This window comes from Enhydra lutris, unplaced genomic scaffold (genome assembly GCF_002288905.1).
Source record: "Enhydra lutris kenyoni isolate GAN:26980312 unplaced genomic scaffold, ASM228890v2 scaffoldscaffold5, whole genome shotgun sequence".
NCBI classification, from domain to species: Eukaryota; Metazoa; Chordata; class Mammalia; order Carnivora; family Mustelidae; genus Enhydra; species Enhydra lutris.
The window spans coordinates 2,548,426-2,572,392 of NW_019154089.1; the positions used below are offsets into that span (position 1 = coordinate 2,548,426).

At 45.5% G+C, this 23,967-nt stretch overlaps 1 protein-coding gene across 1 annotated transcript in view; it reads left to right on the plus strand.

The window, feature by feature from the left end:
• Window positions 1-19,286, plus strand: part of LOC111140977 — a 56,576-nt gene extending 37,290 nt beyond the window's left edge. Inside the window, exons 16-23 of the mRNA XM_022493263.1 lie at window positions 1,147-1,437; window positions 8,956-9,240; window positions 13,714-13,806; window positions 15,116-15,428; window positions 18,075-18,178; window positions 18,344-18,478; window positions 18,850-18,938; window positions 19,140-19,286. Of these exons, the coding sequence (XP_022348971.1) occupies window positions 1,147-1,437; window positions 8,956-9,240; window positions 13,714-13,806; window positions 15,116-15,428; window positions 18,075-18,178; window positions 18,344-18,478; window positions 18,850-18,938; window positions 19,140-19,229 (1,400 nt within the window). The 3' untranslated portion in view covers window positions 19,230-19,286. The remainder of the gene's footprint in view (window positions 1-1,146; window positions 1,438-8,955; window positions 9,241-13,713; window positions 13,807-15,115; window positions 15,429-18,074; window positions 18,179-18,343; window positions 18,479-18,849; window positions 18,939-19,139) is intronic.
• Window positions 19,287-23,967: the final 4,681 nt, after the last annotated feature.

Consider the following 23,967-nt stretch of genomic DNA (forward strand, 5'->3'; position numbering starts at 1 on the left):
AGGCCGCAGCAGGCTGGCCATATTCAGAAGCAGCAGCCAATAAATCTCAGAGGTTTATATTGCACTTCTCAATACCCTCCTCCTGGCCCTCTGCCAGGCCTCTGCACAAGTGAGGAGAGGGTTTGGGCTGCAGGGGTTGGGGGTGAAACCCTCCACTTCCTTTATCATCCTCTCTCTTCCTAAGCACTTATTCTTCCAAGTCATTGTGTCTCTGTTTTTACCCTTGGGAGCTCTTGGGAATCAACCCTAACCCCCAACAAATGCCCTTACCCTTGTGGGTAGAAATCTGGGCTCTGGGCAAAGCTGTGTTTCTATCTCGCTGTTTAATCTTAGTAGAGTAGGTTGCTTTCTGAAACATACCTGAAGATGAGGAGGCTCCTAAAGTGGTCTTTCTAGCCACCTTCCTCAGCGATCCTGTCGTTCCTCCAGGTAATTCTCTAACCTGAACAGAGTTTAATCCTTCCACCCTCCCTCATGACAGTGAATTTTGGAGGAAGCTAGTCTGGCGTTAAGTCCTGGGATCTGGCCGCCATTTCACCTGTCTGGGACCTATTTGCAGAATCATGGGGTTAATGGTAACAGCGCAAGCTTACCCCGAAGTTCTTCAACAGGAAATGGAGGCATGGATGTGCAAATTCTTTTTTTTTTTTTTTTTTTTTTAGATTTTATTTATTTATTTGAGTGAGAGAGAGCATGAGCGAGGAGAAGGTCAGAGAGAGAAGCAGGCTCCCCGTGGAGCTGGGAGCCCGATGCGGGACTCGATCCTGGGACTTCAGGATCATGACCTGAGCCGACCAACTGAGCCACCCAGGCGTCCCTGGATGTGCAAATTCTAAGAGGAAAAATAAATACTAGAAGTGAAACTGCCCTTATGCTGACTTGCTCAGCTTTTGCTACAAGATTTCACTTGTTCCTGGAGGGGGTGGGGGTCCAGCAAGTGAGAAATGGGGCTTTTCTTGATAAATACTTGGGCCCACGAGATGGGGACTCTCCCGAGGCAGCTGCCGCAATTGTCTTGGGCGGAATTCTCTAAGGAAAGTGGGCAGCGGCGCGCAGGTGGGCTCGGGTAGAGCACCCTCTTGCACGCGGTCGCCGGGGCACCTGACCTCGCTCATCCCCACCCACACGGCCCTCTGCCTAGAGTAGAAGCGGCGTTGTGGTGCGTCCGAGCGCTTCGGAGTTGGAGGGCGGCGCCCAGGACCCTGGTGGGAGAGTGTCGGCGCTGCGCGGGAGGAAGGGCAGGAGGCGGCGTTGGAGGAGCCCCGATCGCAGAACCTCTGGGCGAGGAGCGAGGAGAGCGCCGCGCCCGGCGCTGGCACAGCGTCTCGGACGCGGACGGCTGGCGTGAGGACCGAGCCATGGCGCGTCCTCCAATCCCGCGAACACTGCCGCCCGCGTTCCTGCTCCTGCTGCTGGTATCTCTGCGGCTCCGAGCCGGTGAGTGTCGTCTGTGCGTCCACCGGCTGGTTTCGGCCGGCCGCGGCGTTAGGGGGAGGAGAGGGGAGCATAGGCGGGGCGCTGGTCACAGGTGTCCATCTGTCGGAGGAAGGACGCCCAGGGTGCTAGGAAGGGGGTGCCTTGAATGCATAATACAGTTTTTGAACTATTATAGATTGAATGCCAGCCATGGCCGGACACCCAAGCATCTCCCTTTTCCCCATCCCCCACCACCCCGTCCCGCCTCGTCCCTCTTTTGAGGTGCCTCTGCACAGACATAGAACAGTTGCAGCCAGGCCACTTCCACGACAGCATCTCTAGAAGGCGGGAAGAATCAGAAGCAGGACTGCCATTTGCTCCTCACTGGCTTCAAGTCTTCCACTCCCTGTAAGGACTGGGGAAGTGGACTCTAGGTACAGATGAAGAAAGAGAAGTTTTTGTTTGAACTGACTTCTCACAAATTAGGGTTGTAAACTGCTGCTAGAACTTGCTAACATTATTTGAGAATATTTCTTGTCACCAACCTACTTCCACCCCCCACTCTTTCAGGACATATTTTTATTGTTTTAATTGGAGTAGAAGACTTGCTACAGGGGAAGAAGGCTCAGCACAGTGCCTTGCCCTATTATAGATACACAATAGGTATTTTGTGGAATATATAGTTCAAGGTCTGGTTTTAGGACCATGCCATTCCCCGGACAATGGTAGCCTGGGATCCATGATCCCAGGGAACATGCCCATGAACTTTGGGAGTGGGATGCATGCATGGAATCTTATTGTGGGACTCTTGCATAGAGCCCGAGTAGGGGAAATCCTGAGGCAGGGATCACACATGGGCCCATCAGCTAGGGCCATAAAGTAGTACTGGAGGAATACAATCTTGACTGCAAGACACGTATGGAAGAAGAGAGGGAAAGAGCTGGTTTGTCCAGATTGACTCCATCAGTAAATCAGGGCAGCAAGGTATCACCAGTCTGATTTGACTTCCCAGAAAATTTCACTAACCCTAACGGTATAGCTGCACATCAAGATCAGGGTAAACATTAAACACCTTCCTAATTAATCAGTTAAGTGTAGCAAGTTCCCCTTGTTATGATGAAATTTAACATTGCCCCTACTTTTCTTTTGTTGAGCTGTGATTGCTCCTAAGTCCTCTGTTCAGACTCAGTGAACCATCAGCTATGAAATAGGAGAGATTTACTTCTGACAATTGTTGTGACTCAATATTTAGTCCAGTTTTATTTTTTTTTTAAAGATTTTATTTGTTTATTTGACAGACAGAGATCACAGGTAGGCAGAGAGGCAGGCAGAGAGAGAGAGGGAAGCAGGCTCCCTGCTGAGCAGAGAGCCCGATGTGGGGCTCGATCCTAGGACCCTGGGATCATGACCTGAGCCGAAGGCAAAGGCTTTAACCCACTGAGCCACCCAGGCGCCCCTTTAGTCCAGTTTTAGCAATGAGACTTAGACTTGTTACATCTCTTTCATTAGGCACTTACTGGATACCTACCAGAAGTAACCTCTTAAACATTTAGTATTTCTCAAACTGCTTAAATCCCTGTTTCCCTTTCGGTAAAGATAAATATCTTATGCCTTCCCTAAATTTTTTTTTGAAATTTAAAAGCTTTTTTCATCTTCCACATACGTAATGATCAAATATACTTTTTTGAACCACGCATTACCTTTGTAAATTCTGATATACCCCTTAAAGGGGCCTAATGCGTCTCTTCCCTCCTTTGAGAAACAATGGTTTAATCCAAACTCCTTACCTTACATTTGAGCAACTAAAGTTCAGAAAGTGAAGGCATGGGGTGCCTGGGTGGCTCAGTGGGTTAAAGCCTCTGCCTGGGCTCAGGTCATGATCCCGGGGTCCTGGGATCGAGCCCCACATCGGGCTCTCTGCTTGGCAGGGAGCCTGCTTCCTCCTCTCTCTCTCTCTCTCTCTCTCTCTCTCTCTCTCTCTCTGCCTGCCTCTCTGCCTGCTTGTGATCTCTGTCTGTCAAATAAATGAACAAAATCTTAAAAAAGAAAGAAAGAAAGAAAGTGAAGGCAGAACTGGGACTAAGGTGAATGAGTGAAGGGGGGTGTGCCAAGAAACAGTAGTCAAGATAAAAAATATTTTAATGCAGTATTTTTTATTTTATTTATTTATTTTTTAAAGATTTTATTCATTTGACAGACAGAGATCACAAGTAGGCAGAGAGGCAGGCAGAGAGAGAGGGGGAAGCAGGCTCCCAGCTGAACAGAGAGCCCGATGCAGGGCTCAATCCCAGGACCCTGAGATCATGACCTGAGCTGAAGGCAGAGGCTTTAACCCATTGAGCCACCCAGGCGCCAGTAATGCAGTATTTTTTTTTTTTTTAAGATTTTACTTATTTATTTGACAGACAGAGATCACAAGTAGGCAGGGAGGCAGGCAGAGAGAGAGAGGGAAGCAGGCTCCCTGCTGAGCAGAGAGCCCAATATGGGGCTCGATCCCAGGACCCTGGGATCATGACCTGAGCTGAAGGCAGAGGCTTTAACCCACTGAGCCACCCAGGTGCCCCAATGCAGTATTTTTTTAAGTATATTTCAGGTTGTTGTTGTTTTTTTTTAAGTAATCTCTGGGTCCAACATGGGGCTCCACCAGCTGAGCCAGCCAGGTGCCCTTCAGTGTAGTATTTTTAAGAAATCAAAATTTTTTTAAATTTATTTTATTTTTTTTTAAAGATTTTATTTATTTATTTGACAGAGAGAGATCACAAGCAGGCAGAGAGGCAGGCAGAGAGAGAGGAGGAAGCAGGCTCCCCGCTGAGCAGAGAGCCCGATGCAGGGCTCGATCCCAGGACCCTGAGATCATGACCTGAGCCAAAGGCAGCGGCTTAACCCGCTGAGCCACCCAGGCGCCCCAAAATTTTTTTAAATTTAAAAAATTTTAAACAACTGCCTTCAGCTCGGGTCATGATCCTGGAGTTCCAGGATCAAGTCCTGGATCAGGCTTCCTGCTCGGTGGGGAGCCTGCTTCTCCCCTCTCATGCTCTTTCTCTCTCATTCTCGCTTTCTCTCTCAAATAAATAAATAAAATCTTTTTAAAAATTTTTAAAAAATCAAAATCAGTGCTCTCTTCAGCAGCACTTACACTAAAAATCAAAATCAACGCTCCCCCCAAAATCCATGGTGAGCGAAATATAAAAAATTTAAATAAAGAGTGATAATGCCATGCTGAAGCTTATTAGATCCTGAAGCAAAAGGTGTGATCAATACTACTGATACTGCTTTTGTTTGTGCATTGGGTATGACCAGTTCTTAGGGTGCGTCCTATTTTCCAGTGAACTTGGTAAAACTCAGATTCCTAGGCATTATCACCAGAGACTCTGATTCAGTAGTTCTGGGATGAGGTCAGAAATCTGCATTTTTTAAAAAGATTTTATTTATTTTCTTATTTAGAGAGAGAGAGACAGTGAGAGAGAGCATGAGAGGAGAGAAAGTCAGAGGGAGAAGCAGACTCCCTGTGGAGCTGGGAGCCTGATGCGGGACTGGTGCCTGACACAGAACTTGATCCCACTCTGGGATCATGACCTGAATTGAAGGCAGTTGCTTAACCAACTGAGCCAACCAAGCACCCCAGAAATCTGCATTTTAATAAGTAATCTACTTGATTATTTGATTGTAAAAGAAGGTTGAACTAACTAAACTCAGGCTCCTCCTAATTTTGGTACTTTGCTATGTTTTTTTTTTCTTTAGTATTTTATTTATTCATTTGGGTGGGGACACAAGCAATGCGGAGGGGCAGAGGAAGAGGAGAGGAAGAAGCAGGCTCCTCCGACCCAGCAGGGAGCCCGATATGGGGCTCGATCCCAGGACCCATAAGCTAAAGGCAAATGCTTAACCGACTGAGCCACCCAGGCGCCCTGGCACTTTGATTCTAACTAGAGGGAAGGGGTTCAGAGAAGTTACAGAGGTGGCTCACAGAATTACTCTGTTATTTGGTTATCTCTTAAATAGTAGGAACTCATAAAAAAACAAGCACTGTACTAGGCACTCGCAACAGAGTAGTGATAAGATACATGTGGAAGTGGAGACAGAGATAATCGATAAAAACTCAAATTAAAAAGATCAAGTGATGGGGTGCCTGGGTGGCTTAGTGGGTTAAAGCCTCTGCCTTCGGCTCAGGTCATGATCCCAGGGTCCTGGGATGGAGCCCCGAATCAGGCTCTCTGCTCAGCAGGGAGCCTGCTTCCTCCTATCTCTCTGCCTGCTTCTCTGCCTGCTTGTGATCTCTGTCTGTCAAATAAATAAATAAAATCTTTAAAAAAAAAAACGATCAAGTGATGAAAGTGCTATGCAGAGTTTTGGAGTAATGACGTAGTAGAGTAGCTTGGGGGTTATTTTACATTGGTTTGTTAGAGATGGTCTTTCTGTGGTGACATTTAGGCTGAAAAGTGAATTACCAGAAAGGGCCAGCCACATGAAGATTGGGAGAAGAGCATTCCAAGCAGAAAGAAAGGCTATGGAAAAAACACTAAGGTTGACACAAGCTTGTCTGGTTCAGTGGCAACAGAAAGAAGGCTGGTGTGGGTGGAAGGAAGTGGGAGAGGAAGAGAGGGCTAGGAGGTAAGTGCATGGGAACTGTTGGAAGAATTTAAGCAGAGAAATGAAATGATCTCATTTGTAGTATTTAAGAGATGATCCCATATAATGCCAATTGCCATTAGAATTATGTTATATTCACACAATGGAATGATATACAGTAAGAAAAATAAAAATAAGGTAGTTACAACCATACTTAATAGTGTGTGTGAGGACGCCTGTGTGGCTCAGTCAGTTAAGCATCTGCCTTCAGGTCATGATCCCAGGGTCCTAGGATTGAGTCCCACATCAGGGCTCCTTGCACAGTGGGGAGCCTGCTTCTCCCTTTGCCTGCCACTCCCCCTGCTTGTGTGTGTGCACTGTCTCTCTCTCCCCCTCAAGTAAATAAATAAATAAAATCTTTAAAAAAAAAAAAGTGTGGGTGAACTAAGCTTAATATTGAGCAAAAGAAACCAAGACACCAAAAGCACATATTGTACGATGGAAAAACAGATAAAACTAATCTCTAATGTTAGAAATCAAGACATTGAATTGGTTTCCTTCAGAGGGGTTGGTGACTGGCAGAGGGCATCTCGGGTACTGGTAACGTTCTGGTTCTTTATCTGAGGTTTGGTTCCACAGTATATTCAATTTGAAATTCATTATACTGAACATTTTGATTAGTGCATGTTTCTGTATGTTGTACTTCAATGAAAAATTATTACCAAACATGATATATAAATGACAAAATGCACAAAATATGCTCAACATCATAAGTCTTTAGGGAAATCCAAATGAAAACCACAGTAATATGCCACCTCATACCTGTAAGGATGGCTGGTTAAAAGAAAACACAAAACAGAAAATAACAAGAGTTGGCAAGTTTGTGGAGAAATTGGAACGTTTGTACAATGCTAATAGGAATGACAAATGGTGCAACCACTGTGGAAAACAATTGGGTGGTTCCTCAAAAAGTTAAACAGAATTACCATATGACCCAGCAATTCCACTGGTAAATATATACCTAGAAGAATTTTATACAGGAATTCGAGCAAATACTTTTACATGAATGTTCAGAGAAGCCCTGTTCACAATAACCAAAGCCTGGAAACAACCCAAATGTCCATCAACTGGTGTATAGATAAACAAAACATGGGCTATCCATACAGTGAAATATTACTTCATGTATAAAAAATGAAGTTCTGGTATATGCTACCATGTGGATGAACCACAAAAAGCAGTATGTTAGGTAAAAGAAGCCAGATGTAAAAGATGACCTATTTTATGATTCCATTTGTATGAAATATCTAGAAATGGGTAAATCTGTAGAGACAGAAGTTAGGATTGGTGGTTGCCAGAGACTAAGGGGAGGGAAATGTAGAGTGACTGTTTCATGGGTATGGGTTTCCTTTTGGGATAACAAGAATATATTGGAGTTGGATAGATGTGATGGTTGTACAACATTGTGAATGTACTGAATGTCACTTAGTTATGCCCTTTAATCTTGTTAATTTTATGTTGCATGAATTTCACTGAAGGTGGTTTCCAACCTAAAAATTGTCATTCAAAAAGGTGGCTGCAAACAACAAAATGGTAGTTACATGAGGTGAAGGATGTATTAACCAATCTTACTGGGTTGATCACTTCACAATATGTACATGAATCAAATCATCACATTGCACACCTAAAGCTTACACAATATCAATCACATCTCGATAAAGCTGCAAAACAAAACAAAAAATAGCTGAATGGTATGGGAGAATAAATTTGGAAGATGGACAGGGAGACCAATAAAGAGTCTTGGAAGGTGGCGCCTGGGTGGCTCAGTGGGTTAAGCCTCTGCCTTAGGCTCAGGTCATGATCTCAGGGTCCTGGGATCGAGCCCCGCATTAGGCTCTCTGCTCAGCGGGGAGCCTGCTTCCCCCTCTCTCTCTGCCTCTCTGCCTACTTGTGGTCTCTGTCTGTTAAATAAATAAATAAAATTAAAAAAAAAAAGTCTTGGAAGTAGTTCGGACAGGAATTGATGGTAGTTTGAGCTAAGGAGGTGGTGATAGATGTGGAGAGAAGTGGACAGTTTCCTGATATATTGTGGAGTTGGTAGGACTTGTTTGATTGAACAGGAAAGAGAAGAATTAAAAATGACTCCTAGAAGTTTAACCTTGCAAAACTGATGACATAATGGCATTCTGGTACCCTTTGATAGGGACGCTAAGTCCTAGGTTGTAGGGTCTTCCATGAGGGCTGAACTATAACCAGCCTTAGTATTCTTGAGTGACAGAATCAATAAAAGCTCCCCAACTCCAACACTAACCCATTCCCCCTGGAAGATATTTTTAAGTGACTTTTAATGGAAGCTTCAGAGTTGTTAACTGTCACTCCCAAGCACATTTGTCAACTCTGGTTATGATACTAACCCTGCCCATGCATTGCTCTGCCAGGGTCCTCTTCCCTGTGCCTGGCAGGGTCACCAGGCTCAGCTTCAAATAGTAATCCCCCTCCTTCTCCCAGGAGCCTTTCTTCATACCACTTCTTCTTGGATCTGATCTGTTCTGTCCAAATTGTGATAGCTACAGATTCTTGACTTCTGCTAGACTTTTCTCCCCATTTCTTCCTAAAGGCTTTTGTGTCACCCTAAGACTTTCCTGCCCAAGAGTTTTTGTGTGTGTGTGTTTTAAGATTTTATTCATTTATTTGTCTGAGAGAAAGAAAGAGAGTGAGAGCACAAGCAGGGAGAGTGGCAGGCAGAGGGAGAAGCAGGTTCCTTGCCCAGCAGGGAGCCCAATGTGGGACTTGATCTGAGGACCCTGGGATCATGATCTGAGTCTAAGGATATTCAACCAACAGAGCCACCCAGGCGTCCCCTGCCAAAGGTTTTGTCTTGAATCCTCCCTACCCTACCTTGCAACTTGTTAATCCTGGTCAGCTACTCTGACCTCATGTGCGTCTCACCTGGTCTCTCTTCCTCCACAACAGACCCCCTTCCTACTGAAGGCCGGCTGATGAACAACTGCATCCAGGCCAGGAGGAAGTGCCAGGTTGATCCTATTTGCAGTGCTGCCTACCGCCACCTGAATTCCTGCACCTCTAGTGTAAGCACCCCATCACCCGCACAGGAGCTTTTGGTCCCTGTGGAGTGCAGGGAGGCAGCACAGCACCTGAGGAATAGCTCTCTGATGAGCTGCACATGCCACCGCCGCATGAAGAACCAAGTTGCCTGCCTGGACATCTACTGGACCGTTCACCTTGCCCGCAGCCTTGGTGAGGTCCCCATCATAGAATGAACTAAATTAAGGAAGATGGCTCTCATGGGTTGTCATTTAATCCTGCAGAATATAGGCAGGATGGGTAGACTCTGACTAGGATGGTAATGAAGCTCTGCATTTAACATCAGTAAGAAGTAGAGGGAGGACTTGGCAGTATCCTTCTGGGTACCTACAACACTGCCCTCTCTTCTCCCTTCTTCCCTCTTTCTTACCTGGTCACATGTAGCTGCCTCTTGGCAGAACTCTGAACCAGGCTGAGGCCCAACCTGGGCAATTCATGGAGCAGAAGGGTGTGGACAGGACATGGAGGAAAATGGTCTTAACCCATTCAGAGATTCCAAATAAAACATAATTCATAAGTTCTGAGAGGGTGGGGGTGGGCAGTGTCCTGCTCCTGCCTTTAACAGAAAGGATACTCATTAACCAGACAGAAGGCAGTAAGAGAGAAGACGCTGGAATAGCCAAAGAGAGAGGACCTTCCTCTGACTCTTTCCAGAGACAGCTTTTTGTATTAGTCCACTTTTACTGGACTACACCGCAATAACAGAACAGTGACTTGTAAAACAAAGGTTTAGTTCTCGCTCATATTCTGTGTTGGCTGTGTCATCTGTCCTCTTCATTTTCAAATCCAGGTTGAAGGTACAGCCTCCGTCCAGGAAGTTCTTTTCTTACGGCAGAGGGAAATAAGTAATGACAGAATCGCTTGATGTCTTTAAAAGCTTCTACTTAGACGTTACATGAAATACTTATGCTCACATTCCATGAACAAAGCAGATCCCATAGCCAAGCCTGACCTCCCTGGTAAGGGGGAAGTATACTCCCACAAGAGACCCTGAAAATCACCTGGCAATAAGTGAGGATGTATAATCTTACAGGGAGGGCAAAGTAATATACAAAGTACTATACAATCTACCATAGTTCACTATTTGGTTAAAATACTCATTTCTCTCTCTTCCACAAGCAAAATGTATTAACCTCCTTCCTTCTTTTCTTTTCTTTCTTTCAGATTTATCCTTAAGTAATCTCTACACCAAACATGGGGCTTGAACTCACAACCCCAGATCAAGAGAGTTGCGTGCTCTTCCAACTGAGCCAGTCAGATGCATATCAACCCACTTTCTAAGGAAGATACCCTAAGGGTTCTAGCCAAACAGTATATCAGGCTCCCAGTCTAGGATCTTGGGAAAATTTCTCTGTCAGGTCTGGATATGACTCCTCTTCGTCTAGCTACCTATGGACAAAGAGGACAGGTCATCTGCCTCCAGTATGTACTTTGAATATAACAGTGGAGCAGGGATGGGAGAACCACAGCAAACACTCTCAGGAAGTGGAGGAATGGGACGCACACAGCAGCCATTGCTTCATAGTGGTTCTGATGTCCCACCACATAACCATTGTAAGGGCCATCTTCTCTTGGTAGTGGGCACTACTCTTTAATAAGAATCTGCTTTTGTTCCTTTGAAGAATTGCTTTATCTATTGTTCTCCAGGGCTCTTGGCCCAGCCCCCCTACCCCTGGCAGGTCCTTCCTTTCCCATTATTTTCTTTGGCCATGTCTGAGAAAGATTGTGGAGACTCCCAACTCCTTGAGGAGTGAACATCATTTTCCACTTTCTTGCTTGCTTCCTGAGGAATGCTGGGACTTTTAAGGCTCCAGTAGAATCTATTTGAATCCAGGCTCGTGGCTTTTAGCAATACAGCTCTCTCAAAACTTAATTGCTTTCTATATCTTTGGTTTCTGTCACCTCATGTGCTAGTAGCCTTTCCAATAATTCTTTTCAAGATGTGTCTCTTTCTAGACCTCATTAGAAGCATTTTTGTTCTTACCAGGCTTCTGTGGGAGAGCCACTACCCTAGTCTTTTTTCTCCAAACATATCTGTCTAACTGGCAGGATTTATTGATACCATCTTAATCATTGAGAAATCTCCACAAAGAGCATGATAGCCGTATCATTGAATTAGTCTTTGCCCTAAGGCTGAGTTGTAATCGACCTTATTACTCAAAGCATCTCTCAATTTTATCTTTTACTATTTGAATAAAAAGTATGCAAAAGCAGTTGCATCTCTTAATCCTACAAATCCTCAAATTTCTGGATTGTTTTTCTTTTTGCTCCCTATTTGTAAACTGGTCACTTCTCTGATCTTTTATCTTTTTTGTAGTACCTTGCAAAATGGCAGGCAATAGCAATCAAGACATACTAGAAACTTCTGCTTCTCAGCTTCTTTTCCTTAAAGCACAATCTCATTCAGTACATCTTTCTTCCAGGTTATTGTAGGCAACAATTTTACCAAATGCGTTGCCCCTGCCTATTTCATACCCCTGGAACAGCTTATTCACCATCCACTCACTGCCCAGTCCCAACACCCAAACCACACATTTTAGGTTTTTTTGTTGTTACTGCCGTACTCACTTCTAGATACCAGTTACTTTTTTTTTTTTTAAGATTTTATTTATTTATTTGACAGAGATCACAAGTAAGCAGAGAGGCAGGCAGAGGTGGCGGGGGGGAAGCAGGCTACCTGCTAGGCGGAGAGCCCAATGTGGGGCTTGATCCCAAGACCCCGGGATCATGACCTGAGCTGAAGGCAGAGGCTTAACCCACTGAGTCACCCAGGCGCCCCACCAGTTATGTTTTTAATAAGAATTTGTTAGTTTATGCTGCAATAAAAACCAATCAACCCCCACATATATGGCCTTCCACAACAAAATTTTCATTTTTGCTCATGTTATATATCTGCTGTGGGGTTCCTTGAGTTAGCTTTGTCTTTTCTCTACCTGTCTTCTTCTTTCTAGGACCCAGACTGGTAGAGGGAAAAAAAACAAGCAGCAGGACAATGTGATGGTTCTTAAAATGCCAGCTCAGATGTGATTTATGTCACTTTAGTTCACAATCCACAGACTAAAGCAAGTCACATGGGTAACCCTTACAGTAGGGTGTGGAGGTATACTCTTATAGAGAGCCTGAAAGTCACATGGCAAGGGGGTGGGAAGGCCATGGTGTACAGTCCTCTCACTGGGTGGGTAGCCAGCATATAACTGGAAACAGTAATAAATTTACCATATATTTTTTAAAGATTTTATTTATTTATTTGACAGACAGAGATCACAAGTAGACAGAGAGGCAGGCAGAGAGAGAGAGGAGGAAGCAGGCTCCCACTGAGCAGAGAGCCCGATGCAGGGCTTGATCCCAGGACCCTGAGATTATGACCTGAGCCGAAGGCAGAGGCTTTAACCCACTGAGCCACCCAGGCACCCCCAATTTACCATACTTTTTGTTCCTTGTCTTCCACTTGTGCTAATTGGTTCTCTTTCAGAACGTCCCCAGAGGGTGGCTCAGTGGGTTAAGTCTCTGCCTTTGGCTCAGGTCATGATCTCAGGATCTTAGGATCGAGCCCCACATCAGCTCTCTGCTCAGCATGGAGCCTGCTTCCCTACCCCCCTGCCTACTTGTGATCTCTCTCTTTCTGTCAAATAAATAAATAAAATCTTAAAAAAAAAAAAAAGAACGTCCCAAGAGACTTCTCCCTGGATCCTTTTGCCTTCCTGAATTTTCCCTTGGGAGCTCTCAGGTCTTCCCAAATATCCAGACCATCCTTTCCAATTTGCTTGACATCATCCATATTTCTTCCCTCCTAAAGATGCGTTCTCAAAGGCAATTTGGGTGACCCCTTGCACTCTCTCACCTCTGTCTTCCAACAAGATTAATTAGCCAACATTTACTGAGTACCTACCACGTGTATGAGTTATGCAGTGACTTTATAAGACCTATTATGTCCCCTTAAGGAGCCCACAGCACCCTGAGGGTGACTGGGAAAGGTATGTTTCCTTTGAGATCATTGTCTCTTCCAGAGTTCTCTGCTTTTCTCATTCAGGTTCAATTTGGGATCCGGCCTTACTTCCACTTCCTCAGTGTGCGATGCATCTCCATAGGTACATGGTCAGGCCTAGAACAGAGTCTACTATAGCTCCTTCCTCAACAGTAAGAGAAAACAAGACAGAATCCCCTTGCCTGCTTATGTACACACAGGCCATATGTGTAGTGGTTAGGAGTGGAAACTCTGGTATCAGTCCAGGTTTCAAGTCCCAGCTCCACTTTTTAGCCTCTGTGAGCCTGAGCCAGTGACTTAACCTCTCTCAGCCTCTTTCTTCTTTTCTACCCAAAGGCAGCTAGGAGGACTGAGATTGAATTTTTTTCTTCTTTTTCACTGATGCCGTGGTGCCCAGTGCACAGTGTACTCAACAAATAGTAGCTTTATTATTATCATTAAACCCAGTGAATTCACTGAGCCCAGCCTCTACCTTTATGGTCTTGCCTTTTTTCTCACCTCTAAACAGCTTGCAACTAGTTAGGTAGAGACTGTGCTTTTCCTTTTTTCCACAGGGCTTTGAGGGCTGACCCAGCAGGCCCAGTCCCTCCTGCTCCCACCCCCCAGCCCAATCCTCAGGATTCTTGTCACCTTGTCTCTAGGTGACTTTGAACTGGATGTTTCCCCCTATGAAGACGCAGTGACCAGAAAACCCTGGAAAATGAATCTCAGCAAACTGAACATGCTCAAACCAGGTGTGGACAGCAAGCTGGGGCTGGGGCATGAGGGGTGGGCCTGGACCCTAGAGGAAGGGTTGCTGGTGGGGAACACAAACCAGAGGGTGAGTTGGGGGAGAGTTCTAGTCTGCCAGATAACTAAAGAAGCATTTTGTCAGGATGGGGGCATGCTGTGATCTTATGAGTCAACAAAGAGCAATAGGTATTAGGGATGCATTTGAAGGGAGGCCATTAGGGCTCCCGGGTTCCAAAAGATGGGTCTCTACAAAGGGTTTGATGGAGTGGCAGCAGGCCCAGAAAAAATATGCTGAACTGAAGTATTTACCCTTATTCTAGGCAGCCAGGAAAGTAGCTTTTTGTCCCTGAAGACTAGGAAATTGCTTGTTTTCAAACCATTCTAATGGGATGGGTGAGGTGTTGGGCAGGGAAAATGGTGAGAGAGAATGTGACTCCTCAGGGGTGACTCCGGGTGGGAGCCGTCTGTCTAGCAAGGACTAAAATGCATGTTTTTCAGGAAAGTGGGGCTGTTGTGTTAATTGGAAAGGAGGAGCACACACCCATGCACTTGCTTTTTGAGAAGGATGTGAGCTTTGTTGTACATTCAGTCCTATATATCAGAAATAGAATTTTCAGAGAAAAGCATAGAGATTTATACATAAACTCTTAGTTACAAGGAATCTGGGAATAACCTGTTCCAGTCACCCCATTGTTCTGACTGCTAGAATTGCTGTTATAGTAATAGGACCATAATTTCCCAAGACACAGAATTATGGGGAGCTTTTATGCATGTATCAATCATTAAAGACAGACAGGTGTTATTAAAACTGGGCAAAATAGATGCAAAACAAAACAAAAATTCTAAGTAGAATTTGGTTGCATCTGTTTCTGTGGTTCAGAAAGTGCTTTATAATGTTATGGGATCTCTAGATAATGGTTTCCACCATGAGATGTCTTCACTCACTGCATGGGACTGAGGAAGGAGTTTCAGGTGAGCTTTCTGGATGCTTCAATTCTAGATGAGTAAGTGTAATAGATAGATAGCTTCTATTCCTTTTATTTATTTATTTATTATTATTGTTGTTGTTGTTATTACTATTATACCTAGGCAAGCTGAGGAATAAGACGGGGGAAAGCTCACAAATACCAGATATAGTTTATGGGTAGGGGGAAAGCCATGGATTAGTAGTGGTCGTATTCGGGATAGTCCTCGCTTTCCTCCTATCCCCAGCACTGTCCTTGTTAAATCGGAGGGTTGCAGGGGTTCCTAGCAAAACTGGGCTGCACGTTTGCACGGACGACTGGTGACTTGGTGCCCTTCTCCCCCCAGACTCAGACCTCTGCCTCAAATTCGCCATGCTGTGCACTCTTAATGACAAGTGTGACCGGCTGCGCAAGGCCTATGGGGAGGCGTGCTCGGGGTCCCACTGCCAACGCCCCACCTGCCTCCGGCAGCTCCGCGCCTTCTTTGAGAAGGCGTCGGAGCCCCACTCTCAGGGCCTGCTGCTGTGCCCGTGCGCACCGGCCGACCAGGGCTGCGGGCAACGCAGGCGCAACACCATCGCTCCCAGCTGCGCGCTGCCGTCCGGGGCCCCCAACTGCTTGGAGCTGCGGCGCGTCTGCATCTCTGACCCGCTGTGCAGGTGCTGGTGCCAGGTGTGGGCGGGCAGGGTGGGTGAGGGCACCGTGCACACCGCTCCTGGCCGGCTGGCTACCTTTCTGGGCGGGGTTGGGTTTGCTGCCCAGAGACCGTGGAAAGACTTCACCCCGTAGTTCCCTTCAGTATTTCCTGAAACCCTTTTCTCAAAAACAAAAAACAAAAAAGCAAAAATAAAAAACAAAAACAAAAACACCAAAAAAACCTTTGTGTAAAAAGTTCGGAAAATATAAAAAATATAAAAGCGCCCTCAAAATCCATCACCTGAAGATGATCTACATCCTTTGGGGAGGGTTTCCTTCCAGCCTTTTTTGTATACAGATAAACAAAACGATATTCTAGAAATATATTTGTACCTCTTTTTTTTTTTTTTTAATTTATGTGTATATCTCATGGGCATTTTTCTGTGGAAGCAGTATGGGATAGTGGTGCCCGCAGGCTCCGGAGTCAGATCTGAATTTAAAACCTGGGGCTGTGTGACTTTGAGCCCATCACTTGAACCTAAAACTCCATCACTTAACCTAGCGTTCCTCTTAGTCCTCTGTAAAAAGTGGGATAATAATACAGATCTCACGGGATTCTGGTGAGAGTTAAATTGCATAATTTATGCAGGGTAAGTGCTCAATAAATGGTGGTGCTTATTTTGTCTTTTACTATCCTTGGACAACTTGATTTTTAAATGCCTGCATTGTATTCCGTTTTATGGATGCCCCATACTTTGTTTAATCCTTCCTCTATTGCTGGATATTTAGGTTGATTTCTTTATTGCTATAAATAATGCTACAATAAATATCACCCTTGTTCATTTTTGTGCACAAATCTAATTATTACTTAGGATGCGTTGCTACAAATGCCAGTACCAAATCAGAGTACATGACGATTTGTAAGATGTTTGATACATATTCTCCAGAAATTCTGATCTGGCTTTCCTCTGCTTCTTCAGGATAAAACACTCATTATACTGAAGTTATCATCCATTTAAGTAGCATTTGCTGACAACGAGAGTCACCCCAACCTTGTTTTGCAGCCTGGTTCTAACCCTTATTTCTCTGTAACCTTGAGCCTAATGTCTCTGAGCCCCGCTTCCTTCTCTAAAATATTACACAAAAGCTCTCAATCATCGTTACACCATCACTTACTGAGGACTTACTAGGGGTTAGGGGCTGTTTGAGGGGCTTACTATGTATTAACTCATGTAAACTGTCAAGAACCCTGTAAGATAGATGGTATTGTTTTTTTCTATCATCTTCACTTGACAAAGAAGCAACCGGAGCAGAGAAAGTTTACACAGCTTGTTGAGGTTCATCCAGGTAGTAAGTCAGGAGGTTTGGAGTGAAGTCGGCCTAATGTTCGGCTACACCGCCTCTTATGCTAACTATGTAGCAAGTGCTGGGCTAGATGACTAAGAAGCCATCCCTCCCTTCAAGGAATTTGCATTTGGGTGGGAGTGATGTAGAAATAAACCAGGCAAAATGTAAAGAAAATCACAGAAGTATGTACAGAAAAAAACACACTTACAATTCTATCACCTGAAGATAACCAGCTTTACCTATCATAGGATCTATGTGAATAATAACAATATTTGACATTTTTTAAAAAGATTTTATTTATTATTTATTTGACAGAGATCACAAGTAGGCAGCGAGGCAGGCAGAGAGAGGAAGGGAAGCAGGTTCCCTGCTGAACAGAGAGCCCAATGCAATGCGGGGGTGGGGGGGGGCTAGATGCGGGGCTTGATGCCGGGCTCCATCCCAGGACCCTGGGATCATGACCTGAGTGGAAGGCAGAGGCTTTAACCCGCTGAGCTACCCAGGTGCCCCAATATCTGACATTTAATGAACACTTGGTATGTACCAATCACTATGCTAAATGCTGTATATGCAATCTCTTATTTCATCCTCACAAAAACCCATGAGGAAGTACTGTTTTCATTTTTTTTTTTTTTTAAGGATTTTACTTTTTATTTGAGACAGGGAGAGGGAGAGAATGGGGGAGGAGCAAAGGGAGAGGGAAGAGCAGACTGCCTGATGCAGGGCTAGATCCCATGACCCTGAGATCATCACCTGAGCCAAAATTAAGAGTCAGATGCTCAACAAACTAAGCCACCCAGGCACCCCAGTCCTGTTTTCATTTCTATTCACAGTTGAGAAAACTAAGTTTAAAGAAGCTGCCTAGGGGTCCCTGGGTGGCTCAGTGGGTTAAAGCCTCTGCCTTTGGCTCAGGTCATGATCATAGGGTCCTGAGATCGAGCCCCGCATCGGGCTCTCTGCTCAGCAGGGAGCCTGCTTCCTCCTCCCTCTCTGCCTGCTTCTCTGCCTACTTCTCTGCCTACTTGTGATCTCTGTCTGTCAGATAAATAAATAAAATCTTAAAAAAAAAAAAGAAGAAGCTGTCTAAAATCTCATAGCTAGGTATTATGGAGCCCATATTCAAAGTGGTATGCTATGAGGAATGGTGTGATAGTGCATTTAATTGTGACAGGAATAGGCTTCACTGAGGGGGAAGCCCTGGGCCAGGCCCTGAAAACAGGAGGCTTTGGCATGAAGATGGATATGTCTGCTAAAGGGGTTGCCAGGGGGAAGGCTGCAGGCCAGACCTTCAATGAAGACTCTTAAAATTTCCCTTCTTCCAGATCTCGCTTGGTGGATTTTCAAACCCACTGCCATCCTCTGGACATCTTAGGGACCTGTGCAACAGAACATTCCAGATGTCTGCGAGCATACATGGGGCTGATTGGTGAGGCTGGGGGCCACGTGAAGGGAGCCCACAGGGTGGGCAGCCGTGGGGGTGAGAATGCTCTGGAGATTGAACCCAGATGGAGCAGTCCCGAGACAGGTGTCAGAGAGTGGGGGTCGAGCCTGGGTCGGCCGAGGCCCTGACAATCCTCTCTTCACCCCACAGGGACTGCCATGACTCCCAACTTTGTCAACAATGTCAACACCAGTGTTGCCTTAAGTTGCACTTGCCGAGGCAGTGGCAACCTGCAGGATGAGTGCCAGCAGCTGGAAGAGTCCTTCTCCCACAACCCCTGCCTCAGTGAGTGTATTCATCTGCTTCCAGCCCCCATGGGTCTGTCAGCTGGATCCAGGGAGAGGAAAAGGGTCAACTCTGTGGTCAACCCTGGTTCCATCCATCTCCTGCAGACATCTTCTGCCCCCTCCTCAGCATAGGTTTACATCCCTCCAATCTGGGCCTTCTTCCTTCTCCCATTCCCTGAGTGACCCCCCAAGCTTCCTGTTCTATCTGTCTTGGCCCCAGGGACACTCTCTAGATCAAGGAATAAGCAAGCAGAATGAGGCAATAGCCCACTCCCCCCTGCCCTGCTATATGCCAGGGTCCCTTCCATGGGAGCCTAAGAAATTTCTGTCATTTGCCTGCTTGCATTTTACCTTCTCTCCTCTCCTCAGTGGAGGCCATTGCAGCTAAGATGCGTTTTCACAGCCAACTCTTCTCTCAGGACTGGGAAGACTCCACCTTTCCAGTGATGGAACGCCAGGTAGGGCCTCCTCTATTACACACGTCTTACCTTTACTGGACTACCTGGGGGAAACCCAGAGAAGGGGATAGAGGGTGTGACCTCACTGTGGTCATGAATACCATAGACCTCTAATGGGTACCTCAGGGGAGAGGGCAAGGCCTTGACTGAGGCCAAGGTGAGGAATGGGGTAGAGCTGACTCCATTCCATTTCTTTTACAGAACAAAAACCCTGCTCTGAGACCACAGCCCTGGGTGTCCTCTCTTTTCTTCTGTACGCTTCCCTTGATTCTGTTCCTGAGCCTCTGGTAACTGGACTTCCTCTGGGCCCCTCTGCTCTCTACCACACCCAGCCTGACCTGCAGCCTGCAAGGGCTAAGGAAAGAGCAGCATCAGGAAGGAGGTGCAGTAAACAACATGGTGACCCTGCCTGCACACTCATATCCAGCTGACTCCAGATGGGGTCATAGTAGAAACTGACTGAGCTCTCAATCCCTCTGCTTCTGACTCAGGCTGCCCTTCCTTAGGACTTGGTGACCATGGTTTAGTCCTATCTTCTGGTGGAGACCACCTCTACAAAGCTCTCTCCTAATCCCTTCCTTCTGCCCACCAGAATCACCCAGGCTCTAGCCAATCAGTCATTCTCTATTGCATTCTCCAGGTAGGCAGGGCTGGATGTTCTGATGGGAACCTAGAAAGACATTCCCCATGGTGAGGAAGGCTGGGGCAAGACTCCTACCCCTTTGTCAGCAGGAGATGAGAACCTGCTGCCTACCCTTCCCGGGGATCCTGCAGAGCATTTGAGCATTAGGAGCCAGAGCATTTGGGTCTGGCTTTCTTCCTGCTCCTGTCCCAAAATACTCCCAGTCCAGCCACTTGCATCATGATTAAATATTTGACTTAAAGACTTTGCTCTTTTCCTACTTTCTCACATTGTGAATTTATACAGAATTAAGGGTGTTGCGGACACAAGAGTAGAGGCCAAGTGAGACAGCAACCCTGCCACCAGAAGCTGTGTGACTTCCAGCAAGTCTCTCAACCTCTCTGTGTACTTGACATGGAGTTGGAAGAACAGACAGCTTAGGGGAAGCTGTTGACTTTGTATCTGTCCCAGATCCAGCCATTTCTAGAATACTGTCTGGGATTTGCCACAGCAGCTAAGAGGGGAGTGTCCTTAGCCTACCAAAACATTTATGGAGCACGTATTTTGTTTGCTCCAGACCATAATGGGGGCCAGAGGAAAGGAGAGACTGGCCCTTGATCTCATTTGCAATCCTGTTGGGATAAGGAAACAAAGTAGTTGGGAAAATATATTTATAGAGCTGAGGATGTTTGCCTATTAATTCATTCACTCATTTTTTCCATAAGCATCTCATGAGGGCTGGCTCTCAGGCACTGTGCTGGATGTAGGAGATTCTGAAGTAATAATTCAGATCCTGTTTTCAAGTCTTTTACATACCAGAGCAGGGGTGTAGACAAGACAAGAAGAAGGAGGTAGTATGATGAGTTATTATAATAATAACCCTCACTTATCGAGCCCCTACTACATGTATTAATTCATTTGGTCCTCCAACAACATTTGACTTTGTCAGTTACTAGCTATATGACCTCAGGCTCAACCTTTCTAGACCTCATTATCTACATCTGTAACACAAAAAAGCATAAAACCCAGTTCATAAGGAATGAGATAATCCATGTGAAAGTATTGGGACTGACACATAGTAAGAACTGAAAAAAGGTAGCAATTATAGTAAGTGGTTTTTGTAGATTTGGACGATACAGACAATTATAAAGAAGAAAGTAAAATCTTTAAAATCCCACCCACAAACTGCCGAATGCTCTCTGCATATCTGTGCACATGAGAATCGGTGGGTATGTATAATTTTATGTAAATGGGGTATCCTTGTGTGAGGCACAGATATCTTTCAGCATGCCTAAGTGGAGCTTGAACTGCATCACCCTTTTTATCAGCTGCGGAACACAGACTTGTGTGGATGCGTATTCCTTCACATGTGGTTTATTTAACCAGATGGATATTTGACTGTCTTCCCATTTTTCTCCCAACCAAGTTTTAAGGTGGTGAGGAGGTGACTGGGGGTAGGATGTGTGTAGTTGTTGTCAGAATGGTGGGTGAAATAGGGAAGCCTCTCCTTAAATGTTCTTGTATCCCCCCCCCCCCATAGCCCATCCTGCCCGCAGGAAATGCTTGGCCAGCATGCATCCCTGCAAACTTCAGTGAGGGCGCTGGGTAGACCTTCCCCTTCTTCCCCTCCCAGGAAGATCTCTGAGCTGGCAAAGCCTCTCCATTTGCTTTGGCTCCATTAGCCTGGGGCTGGGGGTGTGAATGGTACAGTCATTCCTTGCTAAGTGCTTGAATTAGACTAATAGGTCATCTGTGCTTTTCTCTGAAGAAGGTCCAAATTTCTGGTAAACAACCAGACCACTCCCCGAGCCCAGGGCCCAGAGCCAAGACCTGGGGTGGGGGCACAGTGGCTGGACAAAAGCTTTTAATGGTATGCTGGCTGAGTGGAATGGTGAATGCCATTAGATTCGCTCCTGGGTAACAAGGAGGGAAGGGCCAAGGGCTGCAGTGGTAAATAGTGAGTGCTGAATTACAGGCTTCTCCACAGTCTGGGGGTAGAGCAGACTGTCTTTTAAACGACTATCTTCATACTCACCTATTCATTCATTCATTCATTCAACAAACCTTTAGCAAGCCCTTGCTCTGTACCAGGTTATGAGTATTTTTCAAGACCTTTCCCTGACCATTGATGGGCTATCACTGTGGTGAAGGGGCAGCCCAGGACTCTAACAGCTGGACCTCAATTGTTTATATCAATTTTAATGGTTTTGGTTGGCAAGTTTTTGGCTTTCTATTTCTAGAAAAGCTTATAAGCATGAGAAATTTATGCTCATTTTGTTCTCTATGTATATTTAAGTTAGATAATAGCAAAAATACTTAAAACCAATTTAAAAAACCAATTCATGTTCTTTTGAGGACTGGAAATAATACTTGGTACAGCATCTGATAGAGGATGAGTATTCAGTAATGAGTAGGTATTACTGTTACTGCCTCTGGGAGGGCATCTCTGGGTACCAGGTGTTCTGGAGCAGGGGAGTGATGGTGCTGGGTCTCCTTCCAATTGTGGGTTGAATTCTGGATGGGGCTGCCCCTGGGACATTCACTATTCAAACTCTGAACTCCAAGGGAAGCCAGAGCTCTGGGTCTGTATCTCTGGTCTGAGGGACCTTGGGTAAGAAGACATGGAGTCAAAGAAAGTCAATTTTTGGGGCGCCTGGGTGGCTCAGTGGGTTAAAGCCTCTGCTTTCGGCTCAGGTCATGATCCCAGGGTCATGTGATCGAGCCCCACATCGGGCTCTCTGCTCAGCAGGGAGCCTGCTTCCTCCTCTCTCTCTGCCTGCTTCTCTGCCAACTTGTGATCTCTGTCTGTCAAATAAATAAATAAAATCTTTAAAAAAAAAAAAGAAAGTCAATTTTTTTTTAAGATTTTATCTATTTATTTGAGAGACAGAATGAGTGAGAAAGAGAGCATGGTGGGGGTGTGGGGGCAGAGGTCAGAGGGAGAAGCAGACTCTCCGCTGAGCCCAGAGCCTGATGCAGGACGCAGTCCTGGGTTTCCAGGATTATGACCTGACCTAAAAGGCAGCCGCCTAACCAACTGAGCCACCCAGGCACCCCAAAGAAAGTCAATGTCTTAGTCAGGGATCTTTTGGCTAACAGAATCATTGGAATTACCTAGTAAAAGGCATAAGTCATGTACTCAAATCCCAGGAAATTCAGCCAGGCCTTGTACTGAGAATGGTGAGTCAGGAACCAGTCTTGATTGGCCCTCTGTTGAAGGCCTAGACATCTTGAACCATCTGCTTCATTCTCTCTGCAGGCCAGCTTCTTGTGCATGACCTTACAAGTCTAGCGAATTCACCTTAAGTGATCTCCCATCTTAGTTCCAAATTCACAGAAAATCTTTTTGTCCGTGCACAGGTTCTCGATTGGCCTTTCTGGATCAAGGTACAGTCCCAGGCCTACCAGCTTGGTAAAGGAAACAGAGCCACATACTACTGAAGTAATTACAGGGTCTCAGGTCAATTAGTGGAGGGCATTTCTCAGAGAACACAGTGTGGTTCAGCAGAACCCCCAAAGGCATAGACTCTTGTCAGGGAATTGGGGTGGATCTTAATCACCCAAAGCCCAGCTTTGCTTCTTTTGTGGCTTCCTTCTTGGCCTTGGAGTGTCTTCTCTGAGCTTCCTTTTTGGATACCCTGAAGCTTTCCCATCCCTGAAGGGATGGGAATGTAGGAACACAGGCCAGTTGCTGTGGTCGTTTGGGTCTGAGAAGTACGCTTGGAGCTAGATCTGAGTAGCAGTTCTTTATGGCTGCAGAAAGAGGCTTTGCTAGATTTTTGTTTCTGGCAGTTGAAGAGGAAGGCAAAGTGAAGGGGATCAGAGTATGCCATTCCAAAATATGGCACTTCGGCATGAAGATTGCTTTGAGCTGAAGGCAGTAGAAAAGCAACAGATGCAGGAAGAGTTTTGTGCCCTCCCCTTAACAGCCTGAAAGCAGGGCATAATTGAAGATGGGGAGTCAACACCAAGATGAGTTTGTATAAGCAGACCTTCCTAAAATAGCCCTTCTCTTCCATTAGTTCCCCCATATATTTCCTACTCACTTCTCTACAATTTATTGCCCTTTGGCCCCAAACCCTCTTCACTTTGTTAGAAGGGCACATAAGACCCCTAATCTAACTCTGGGTCTTATTTGAGTTTCACTTCTTTTCTGTAAACTCCCATGCAGGTAGATATTAACAGAAATTTTGTCTTTTCTCCTGTTAATCTGCCTTTTGTTAGTTTAATTCACAGGCTTCCAGATACTGAACGTAGAGGGCAAAAGAAAAGATTTTTCCCCCTGATGAAAGCATTGCTGTTTCTTTGGCTGATAACTCTCCATCTTCAACTCTACATCCCATCTGACCAACAATCATGGTCTCTCACCCTTTCCTTTCCTGGGATCCCGGTTGTCAGAAATTCCAA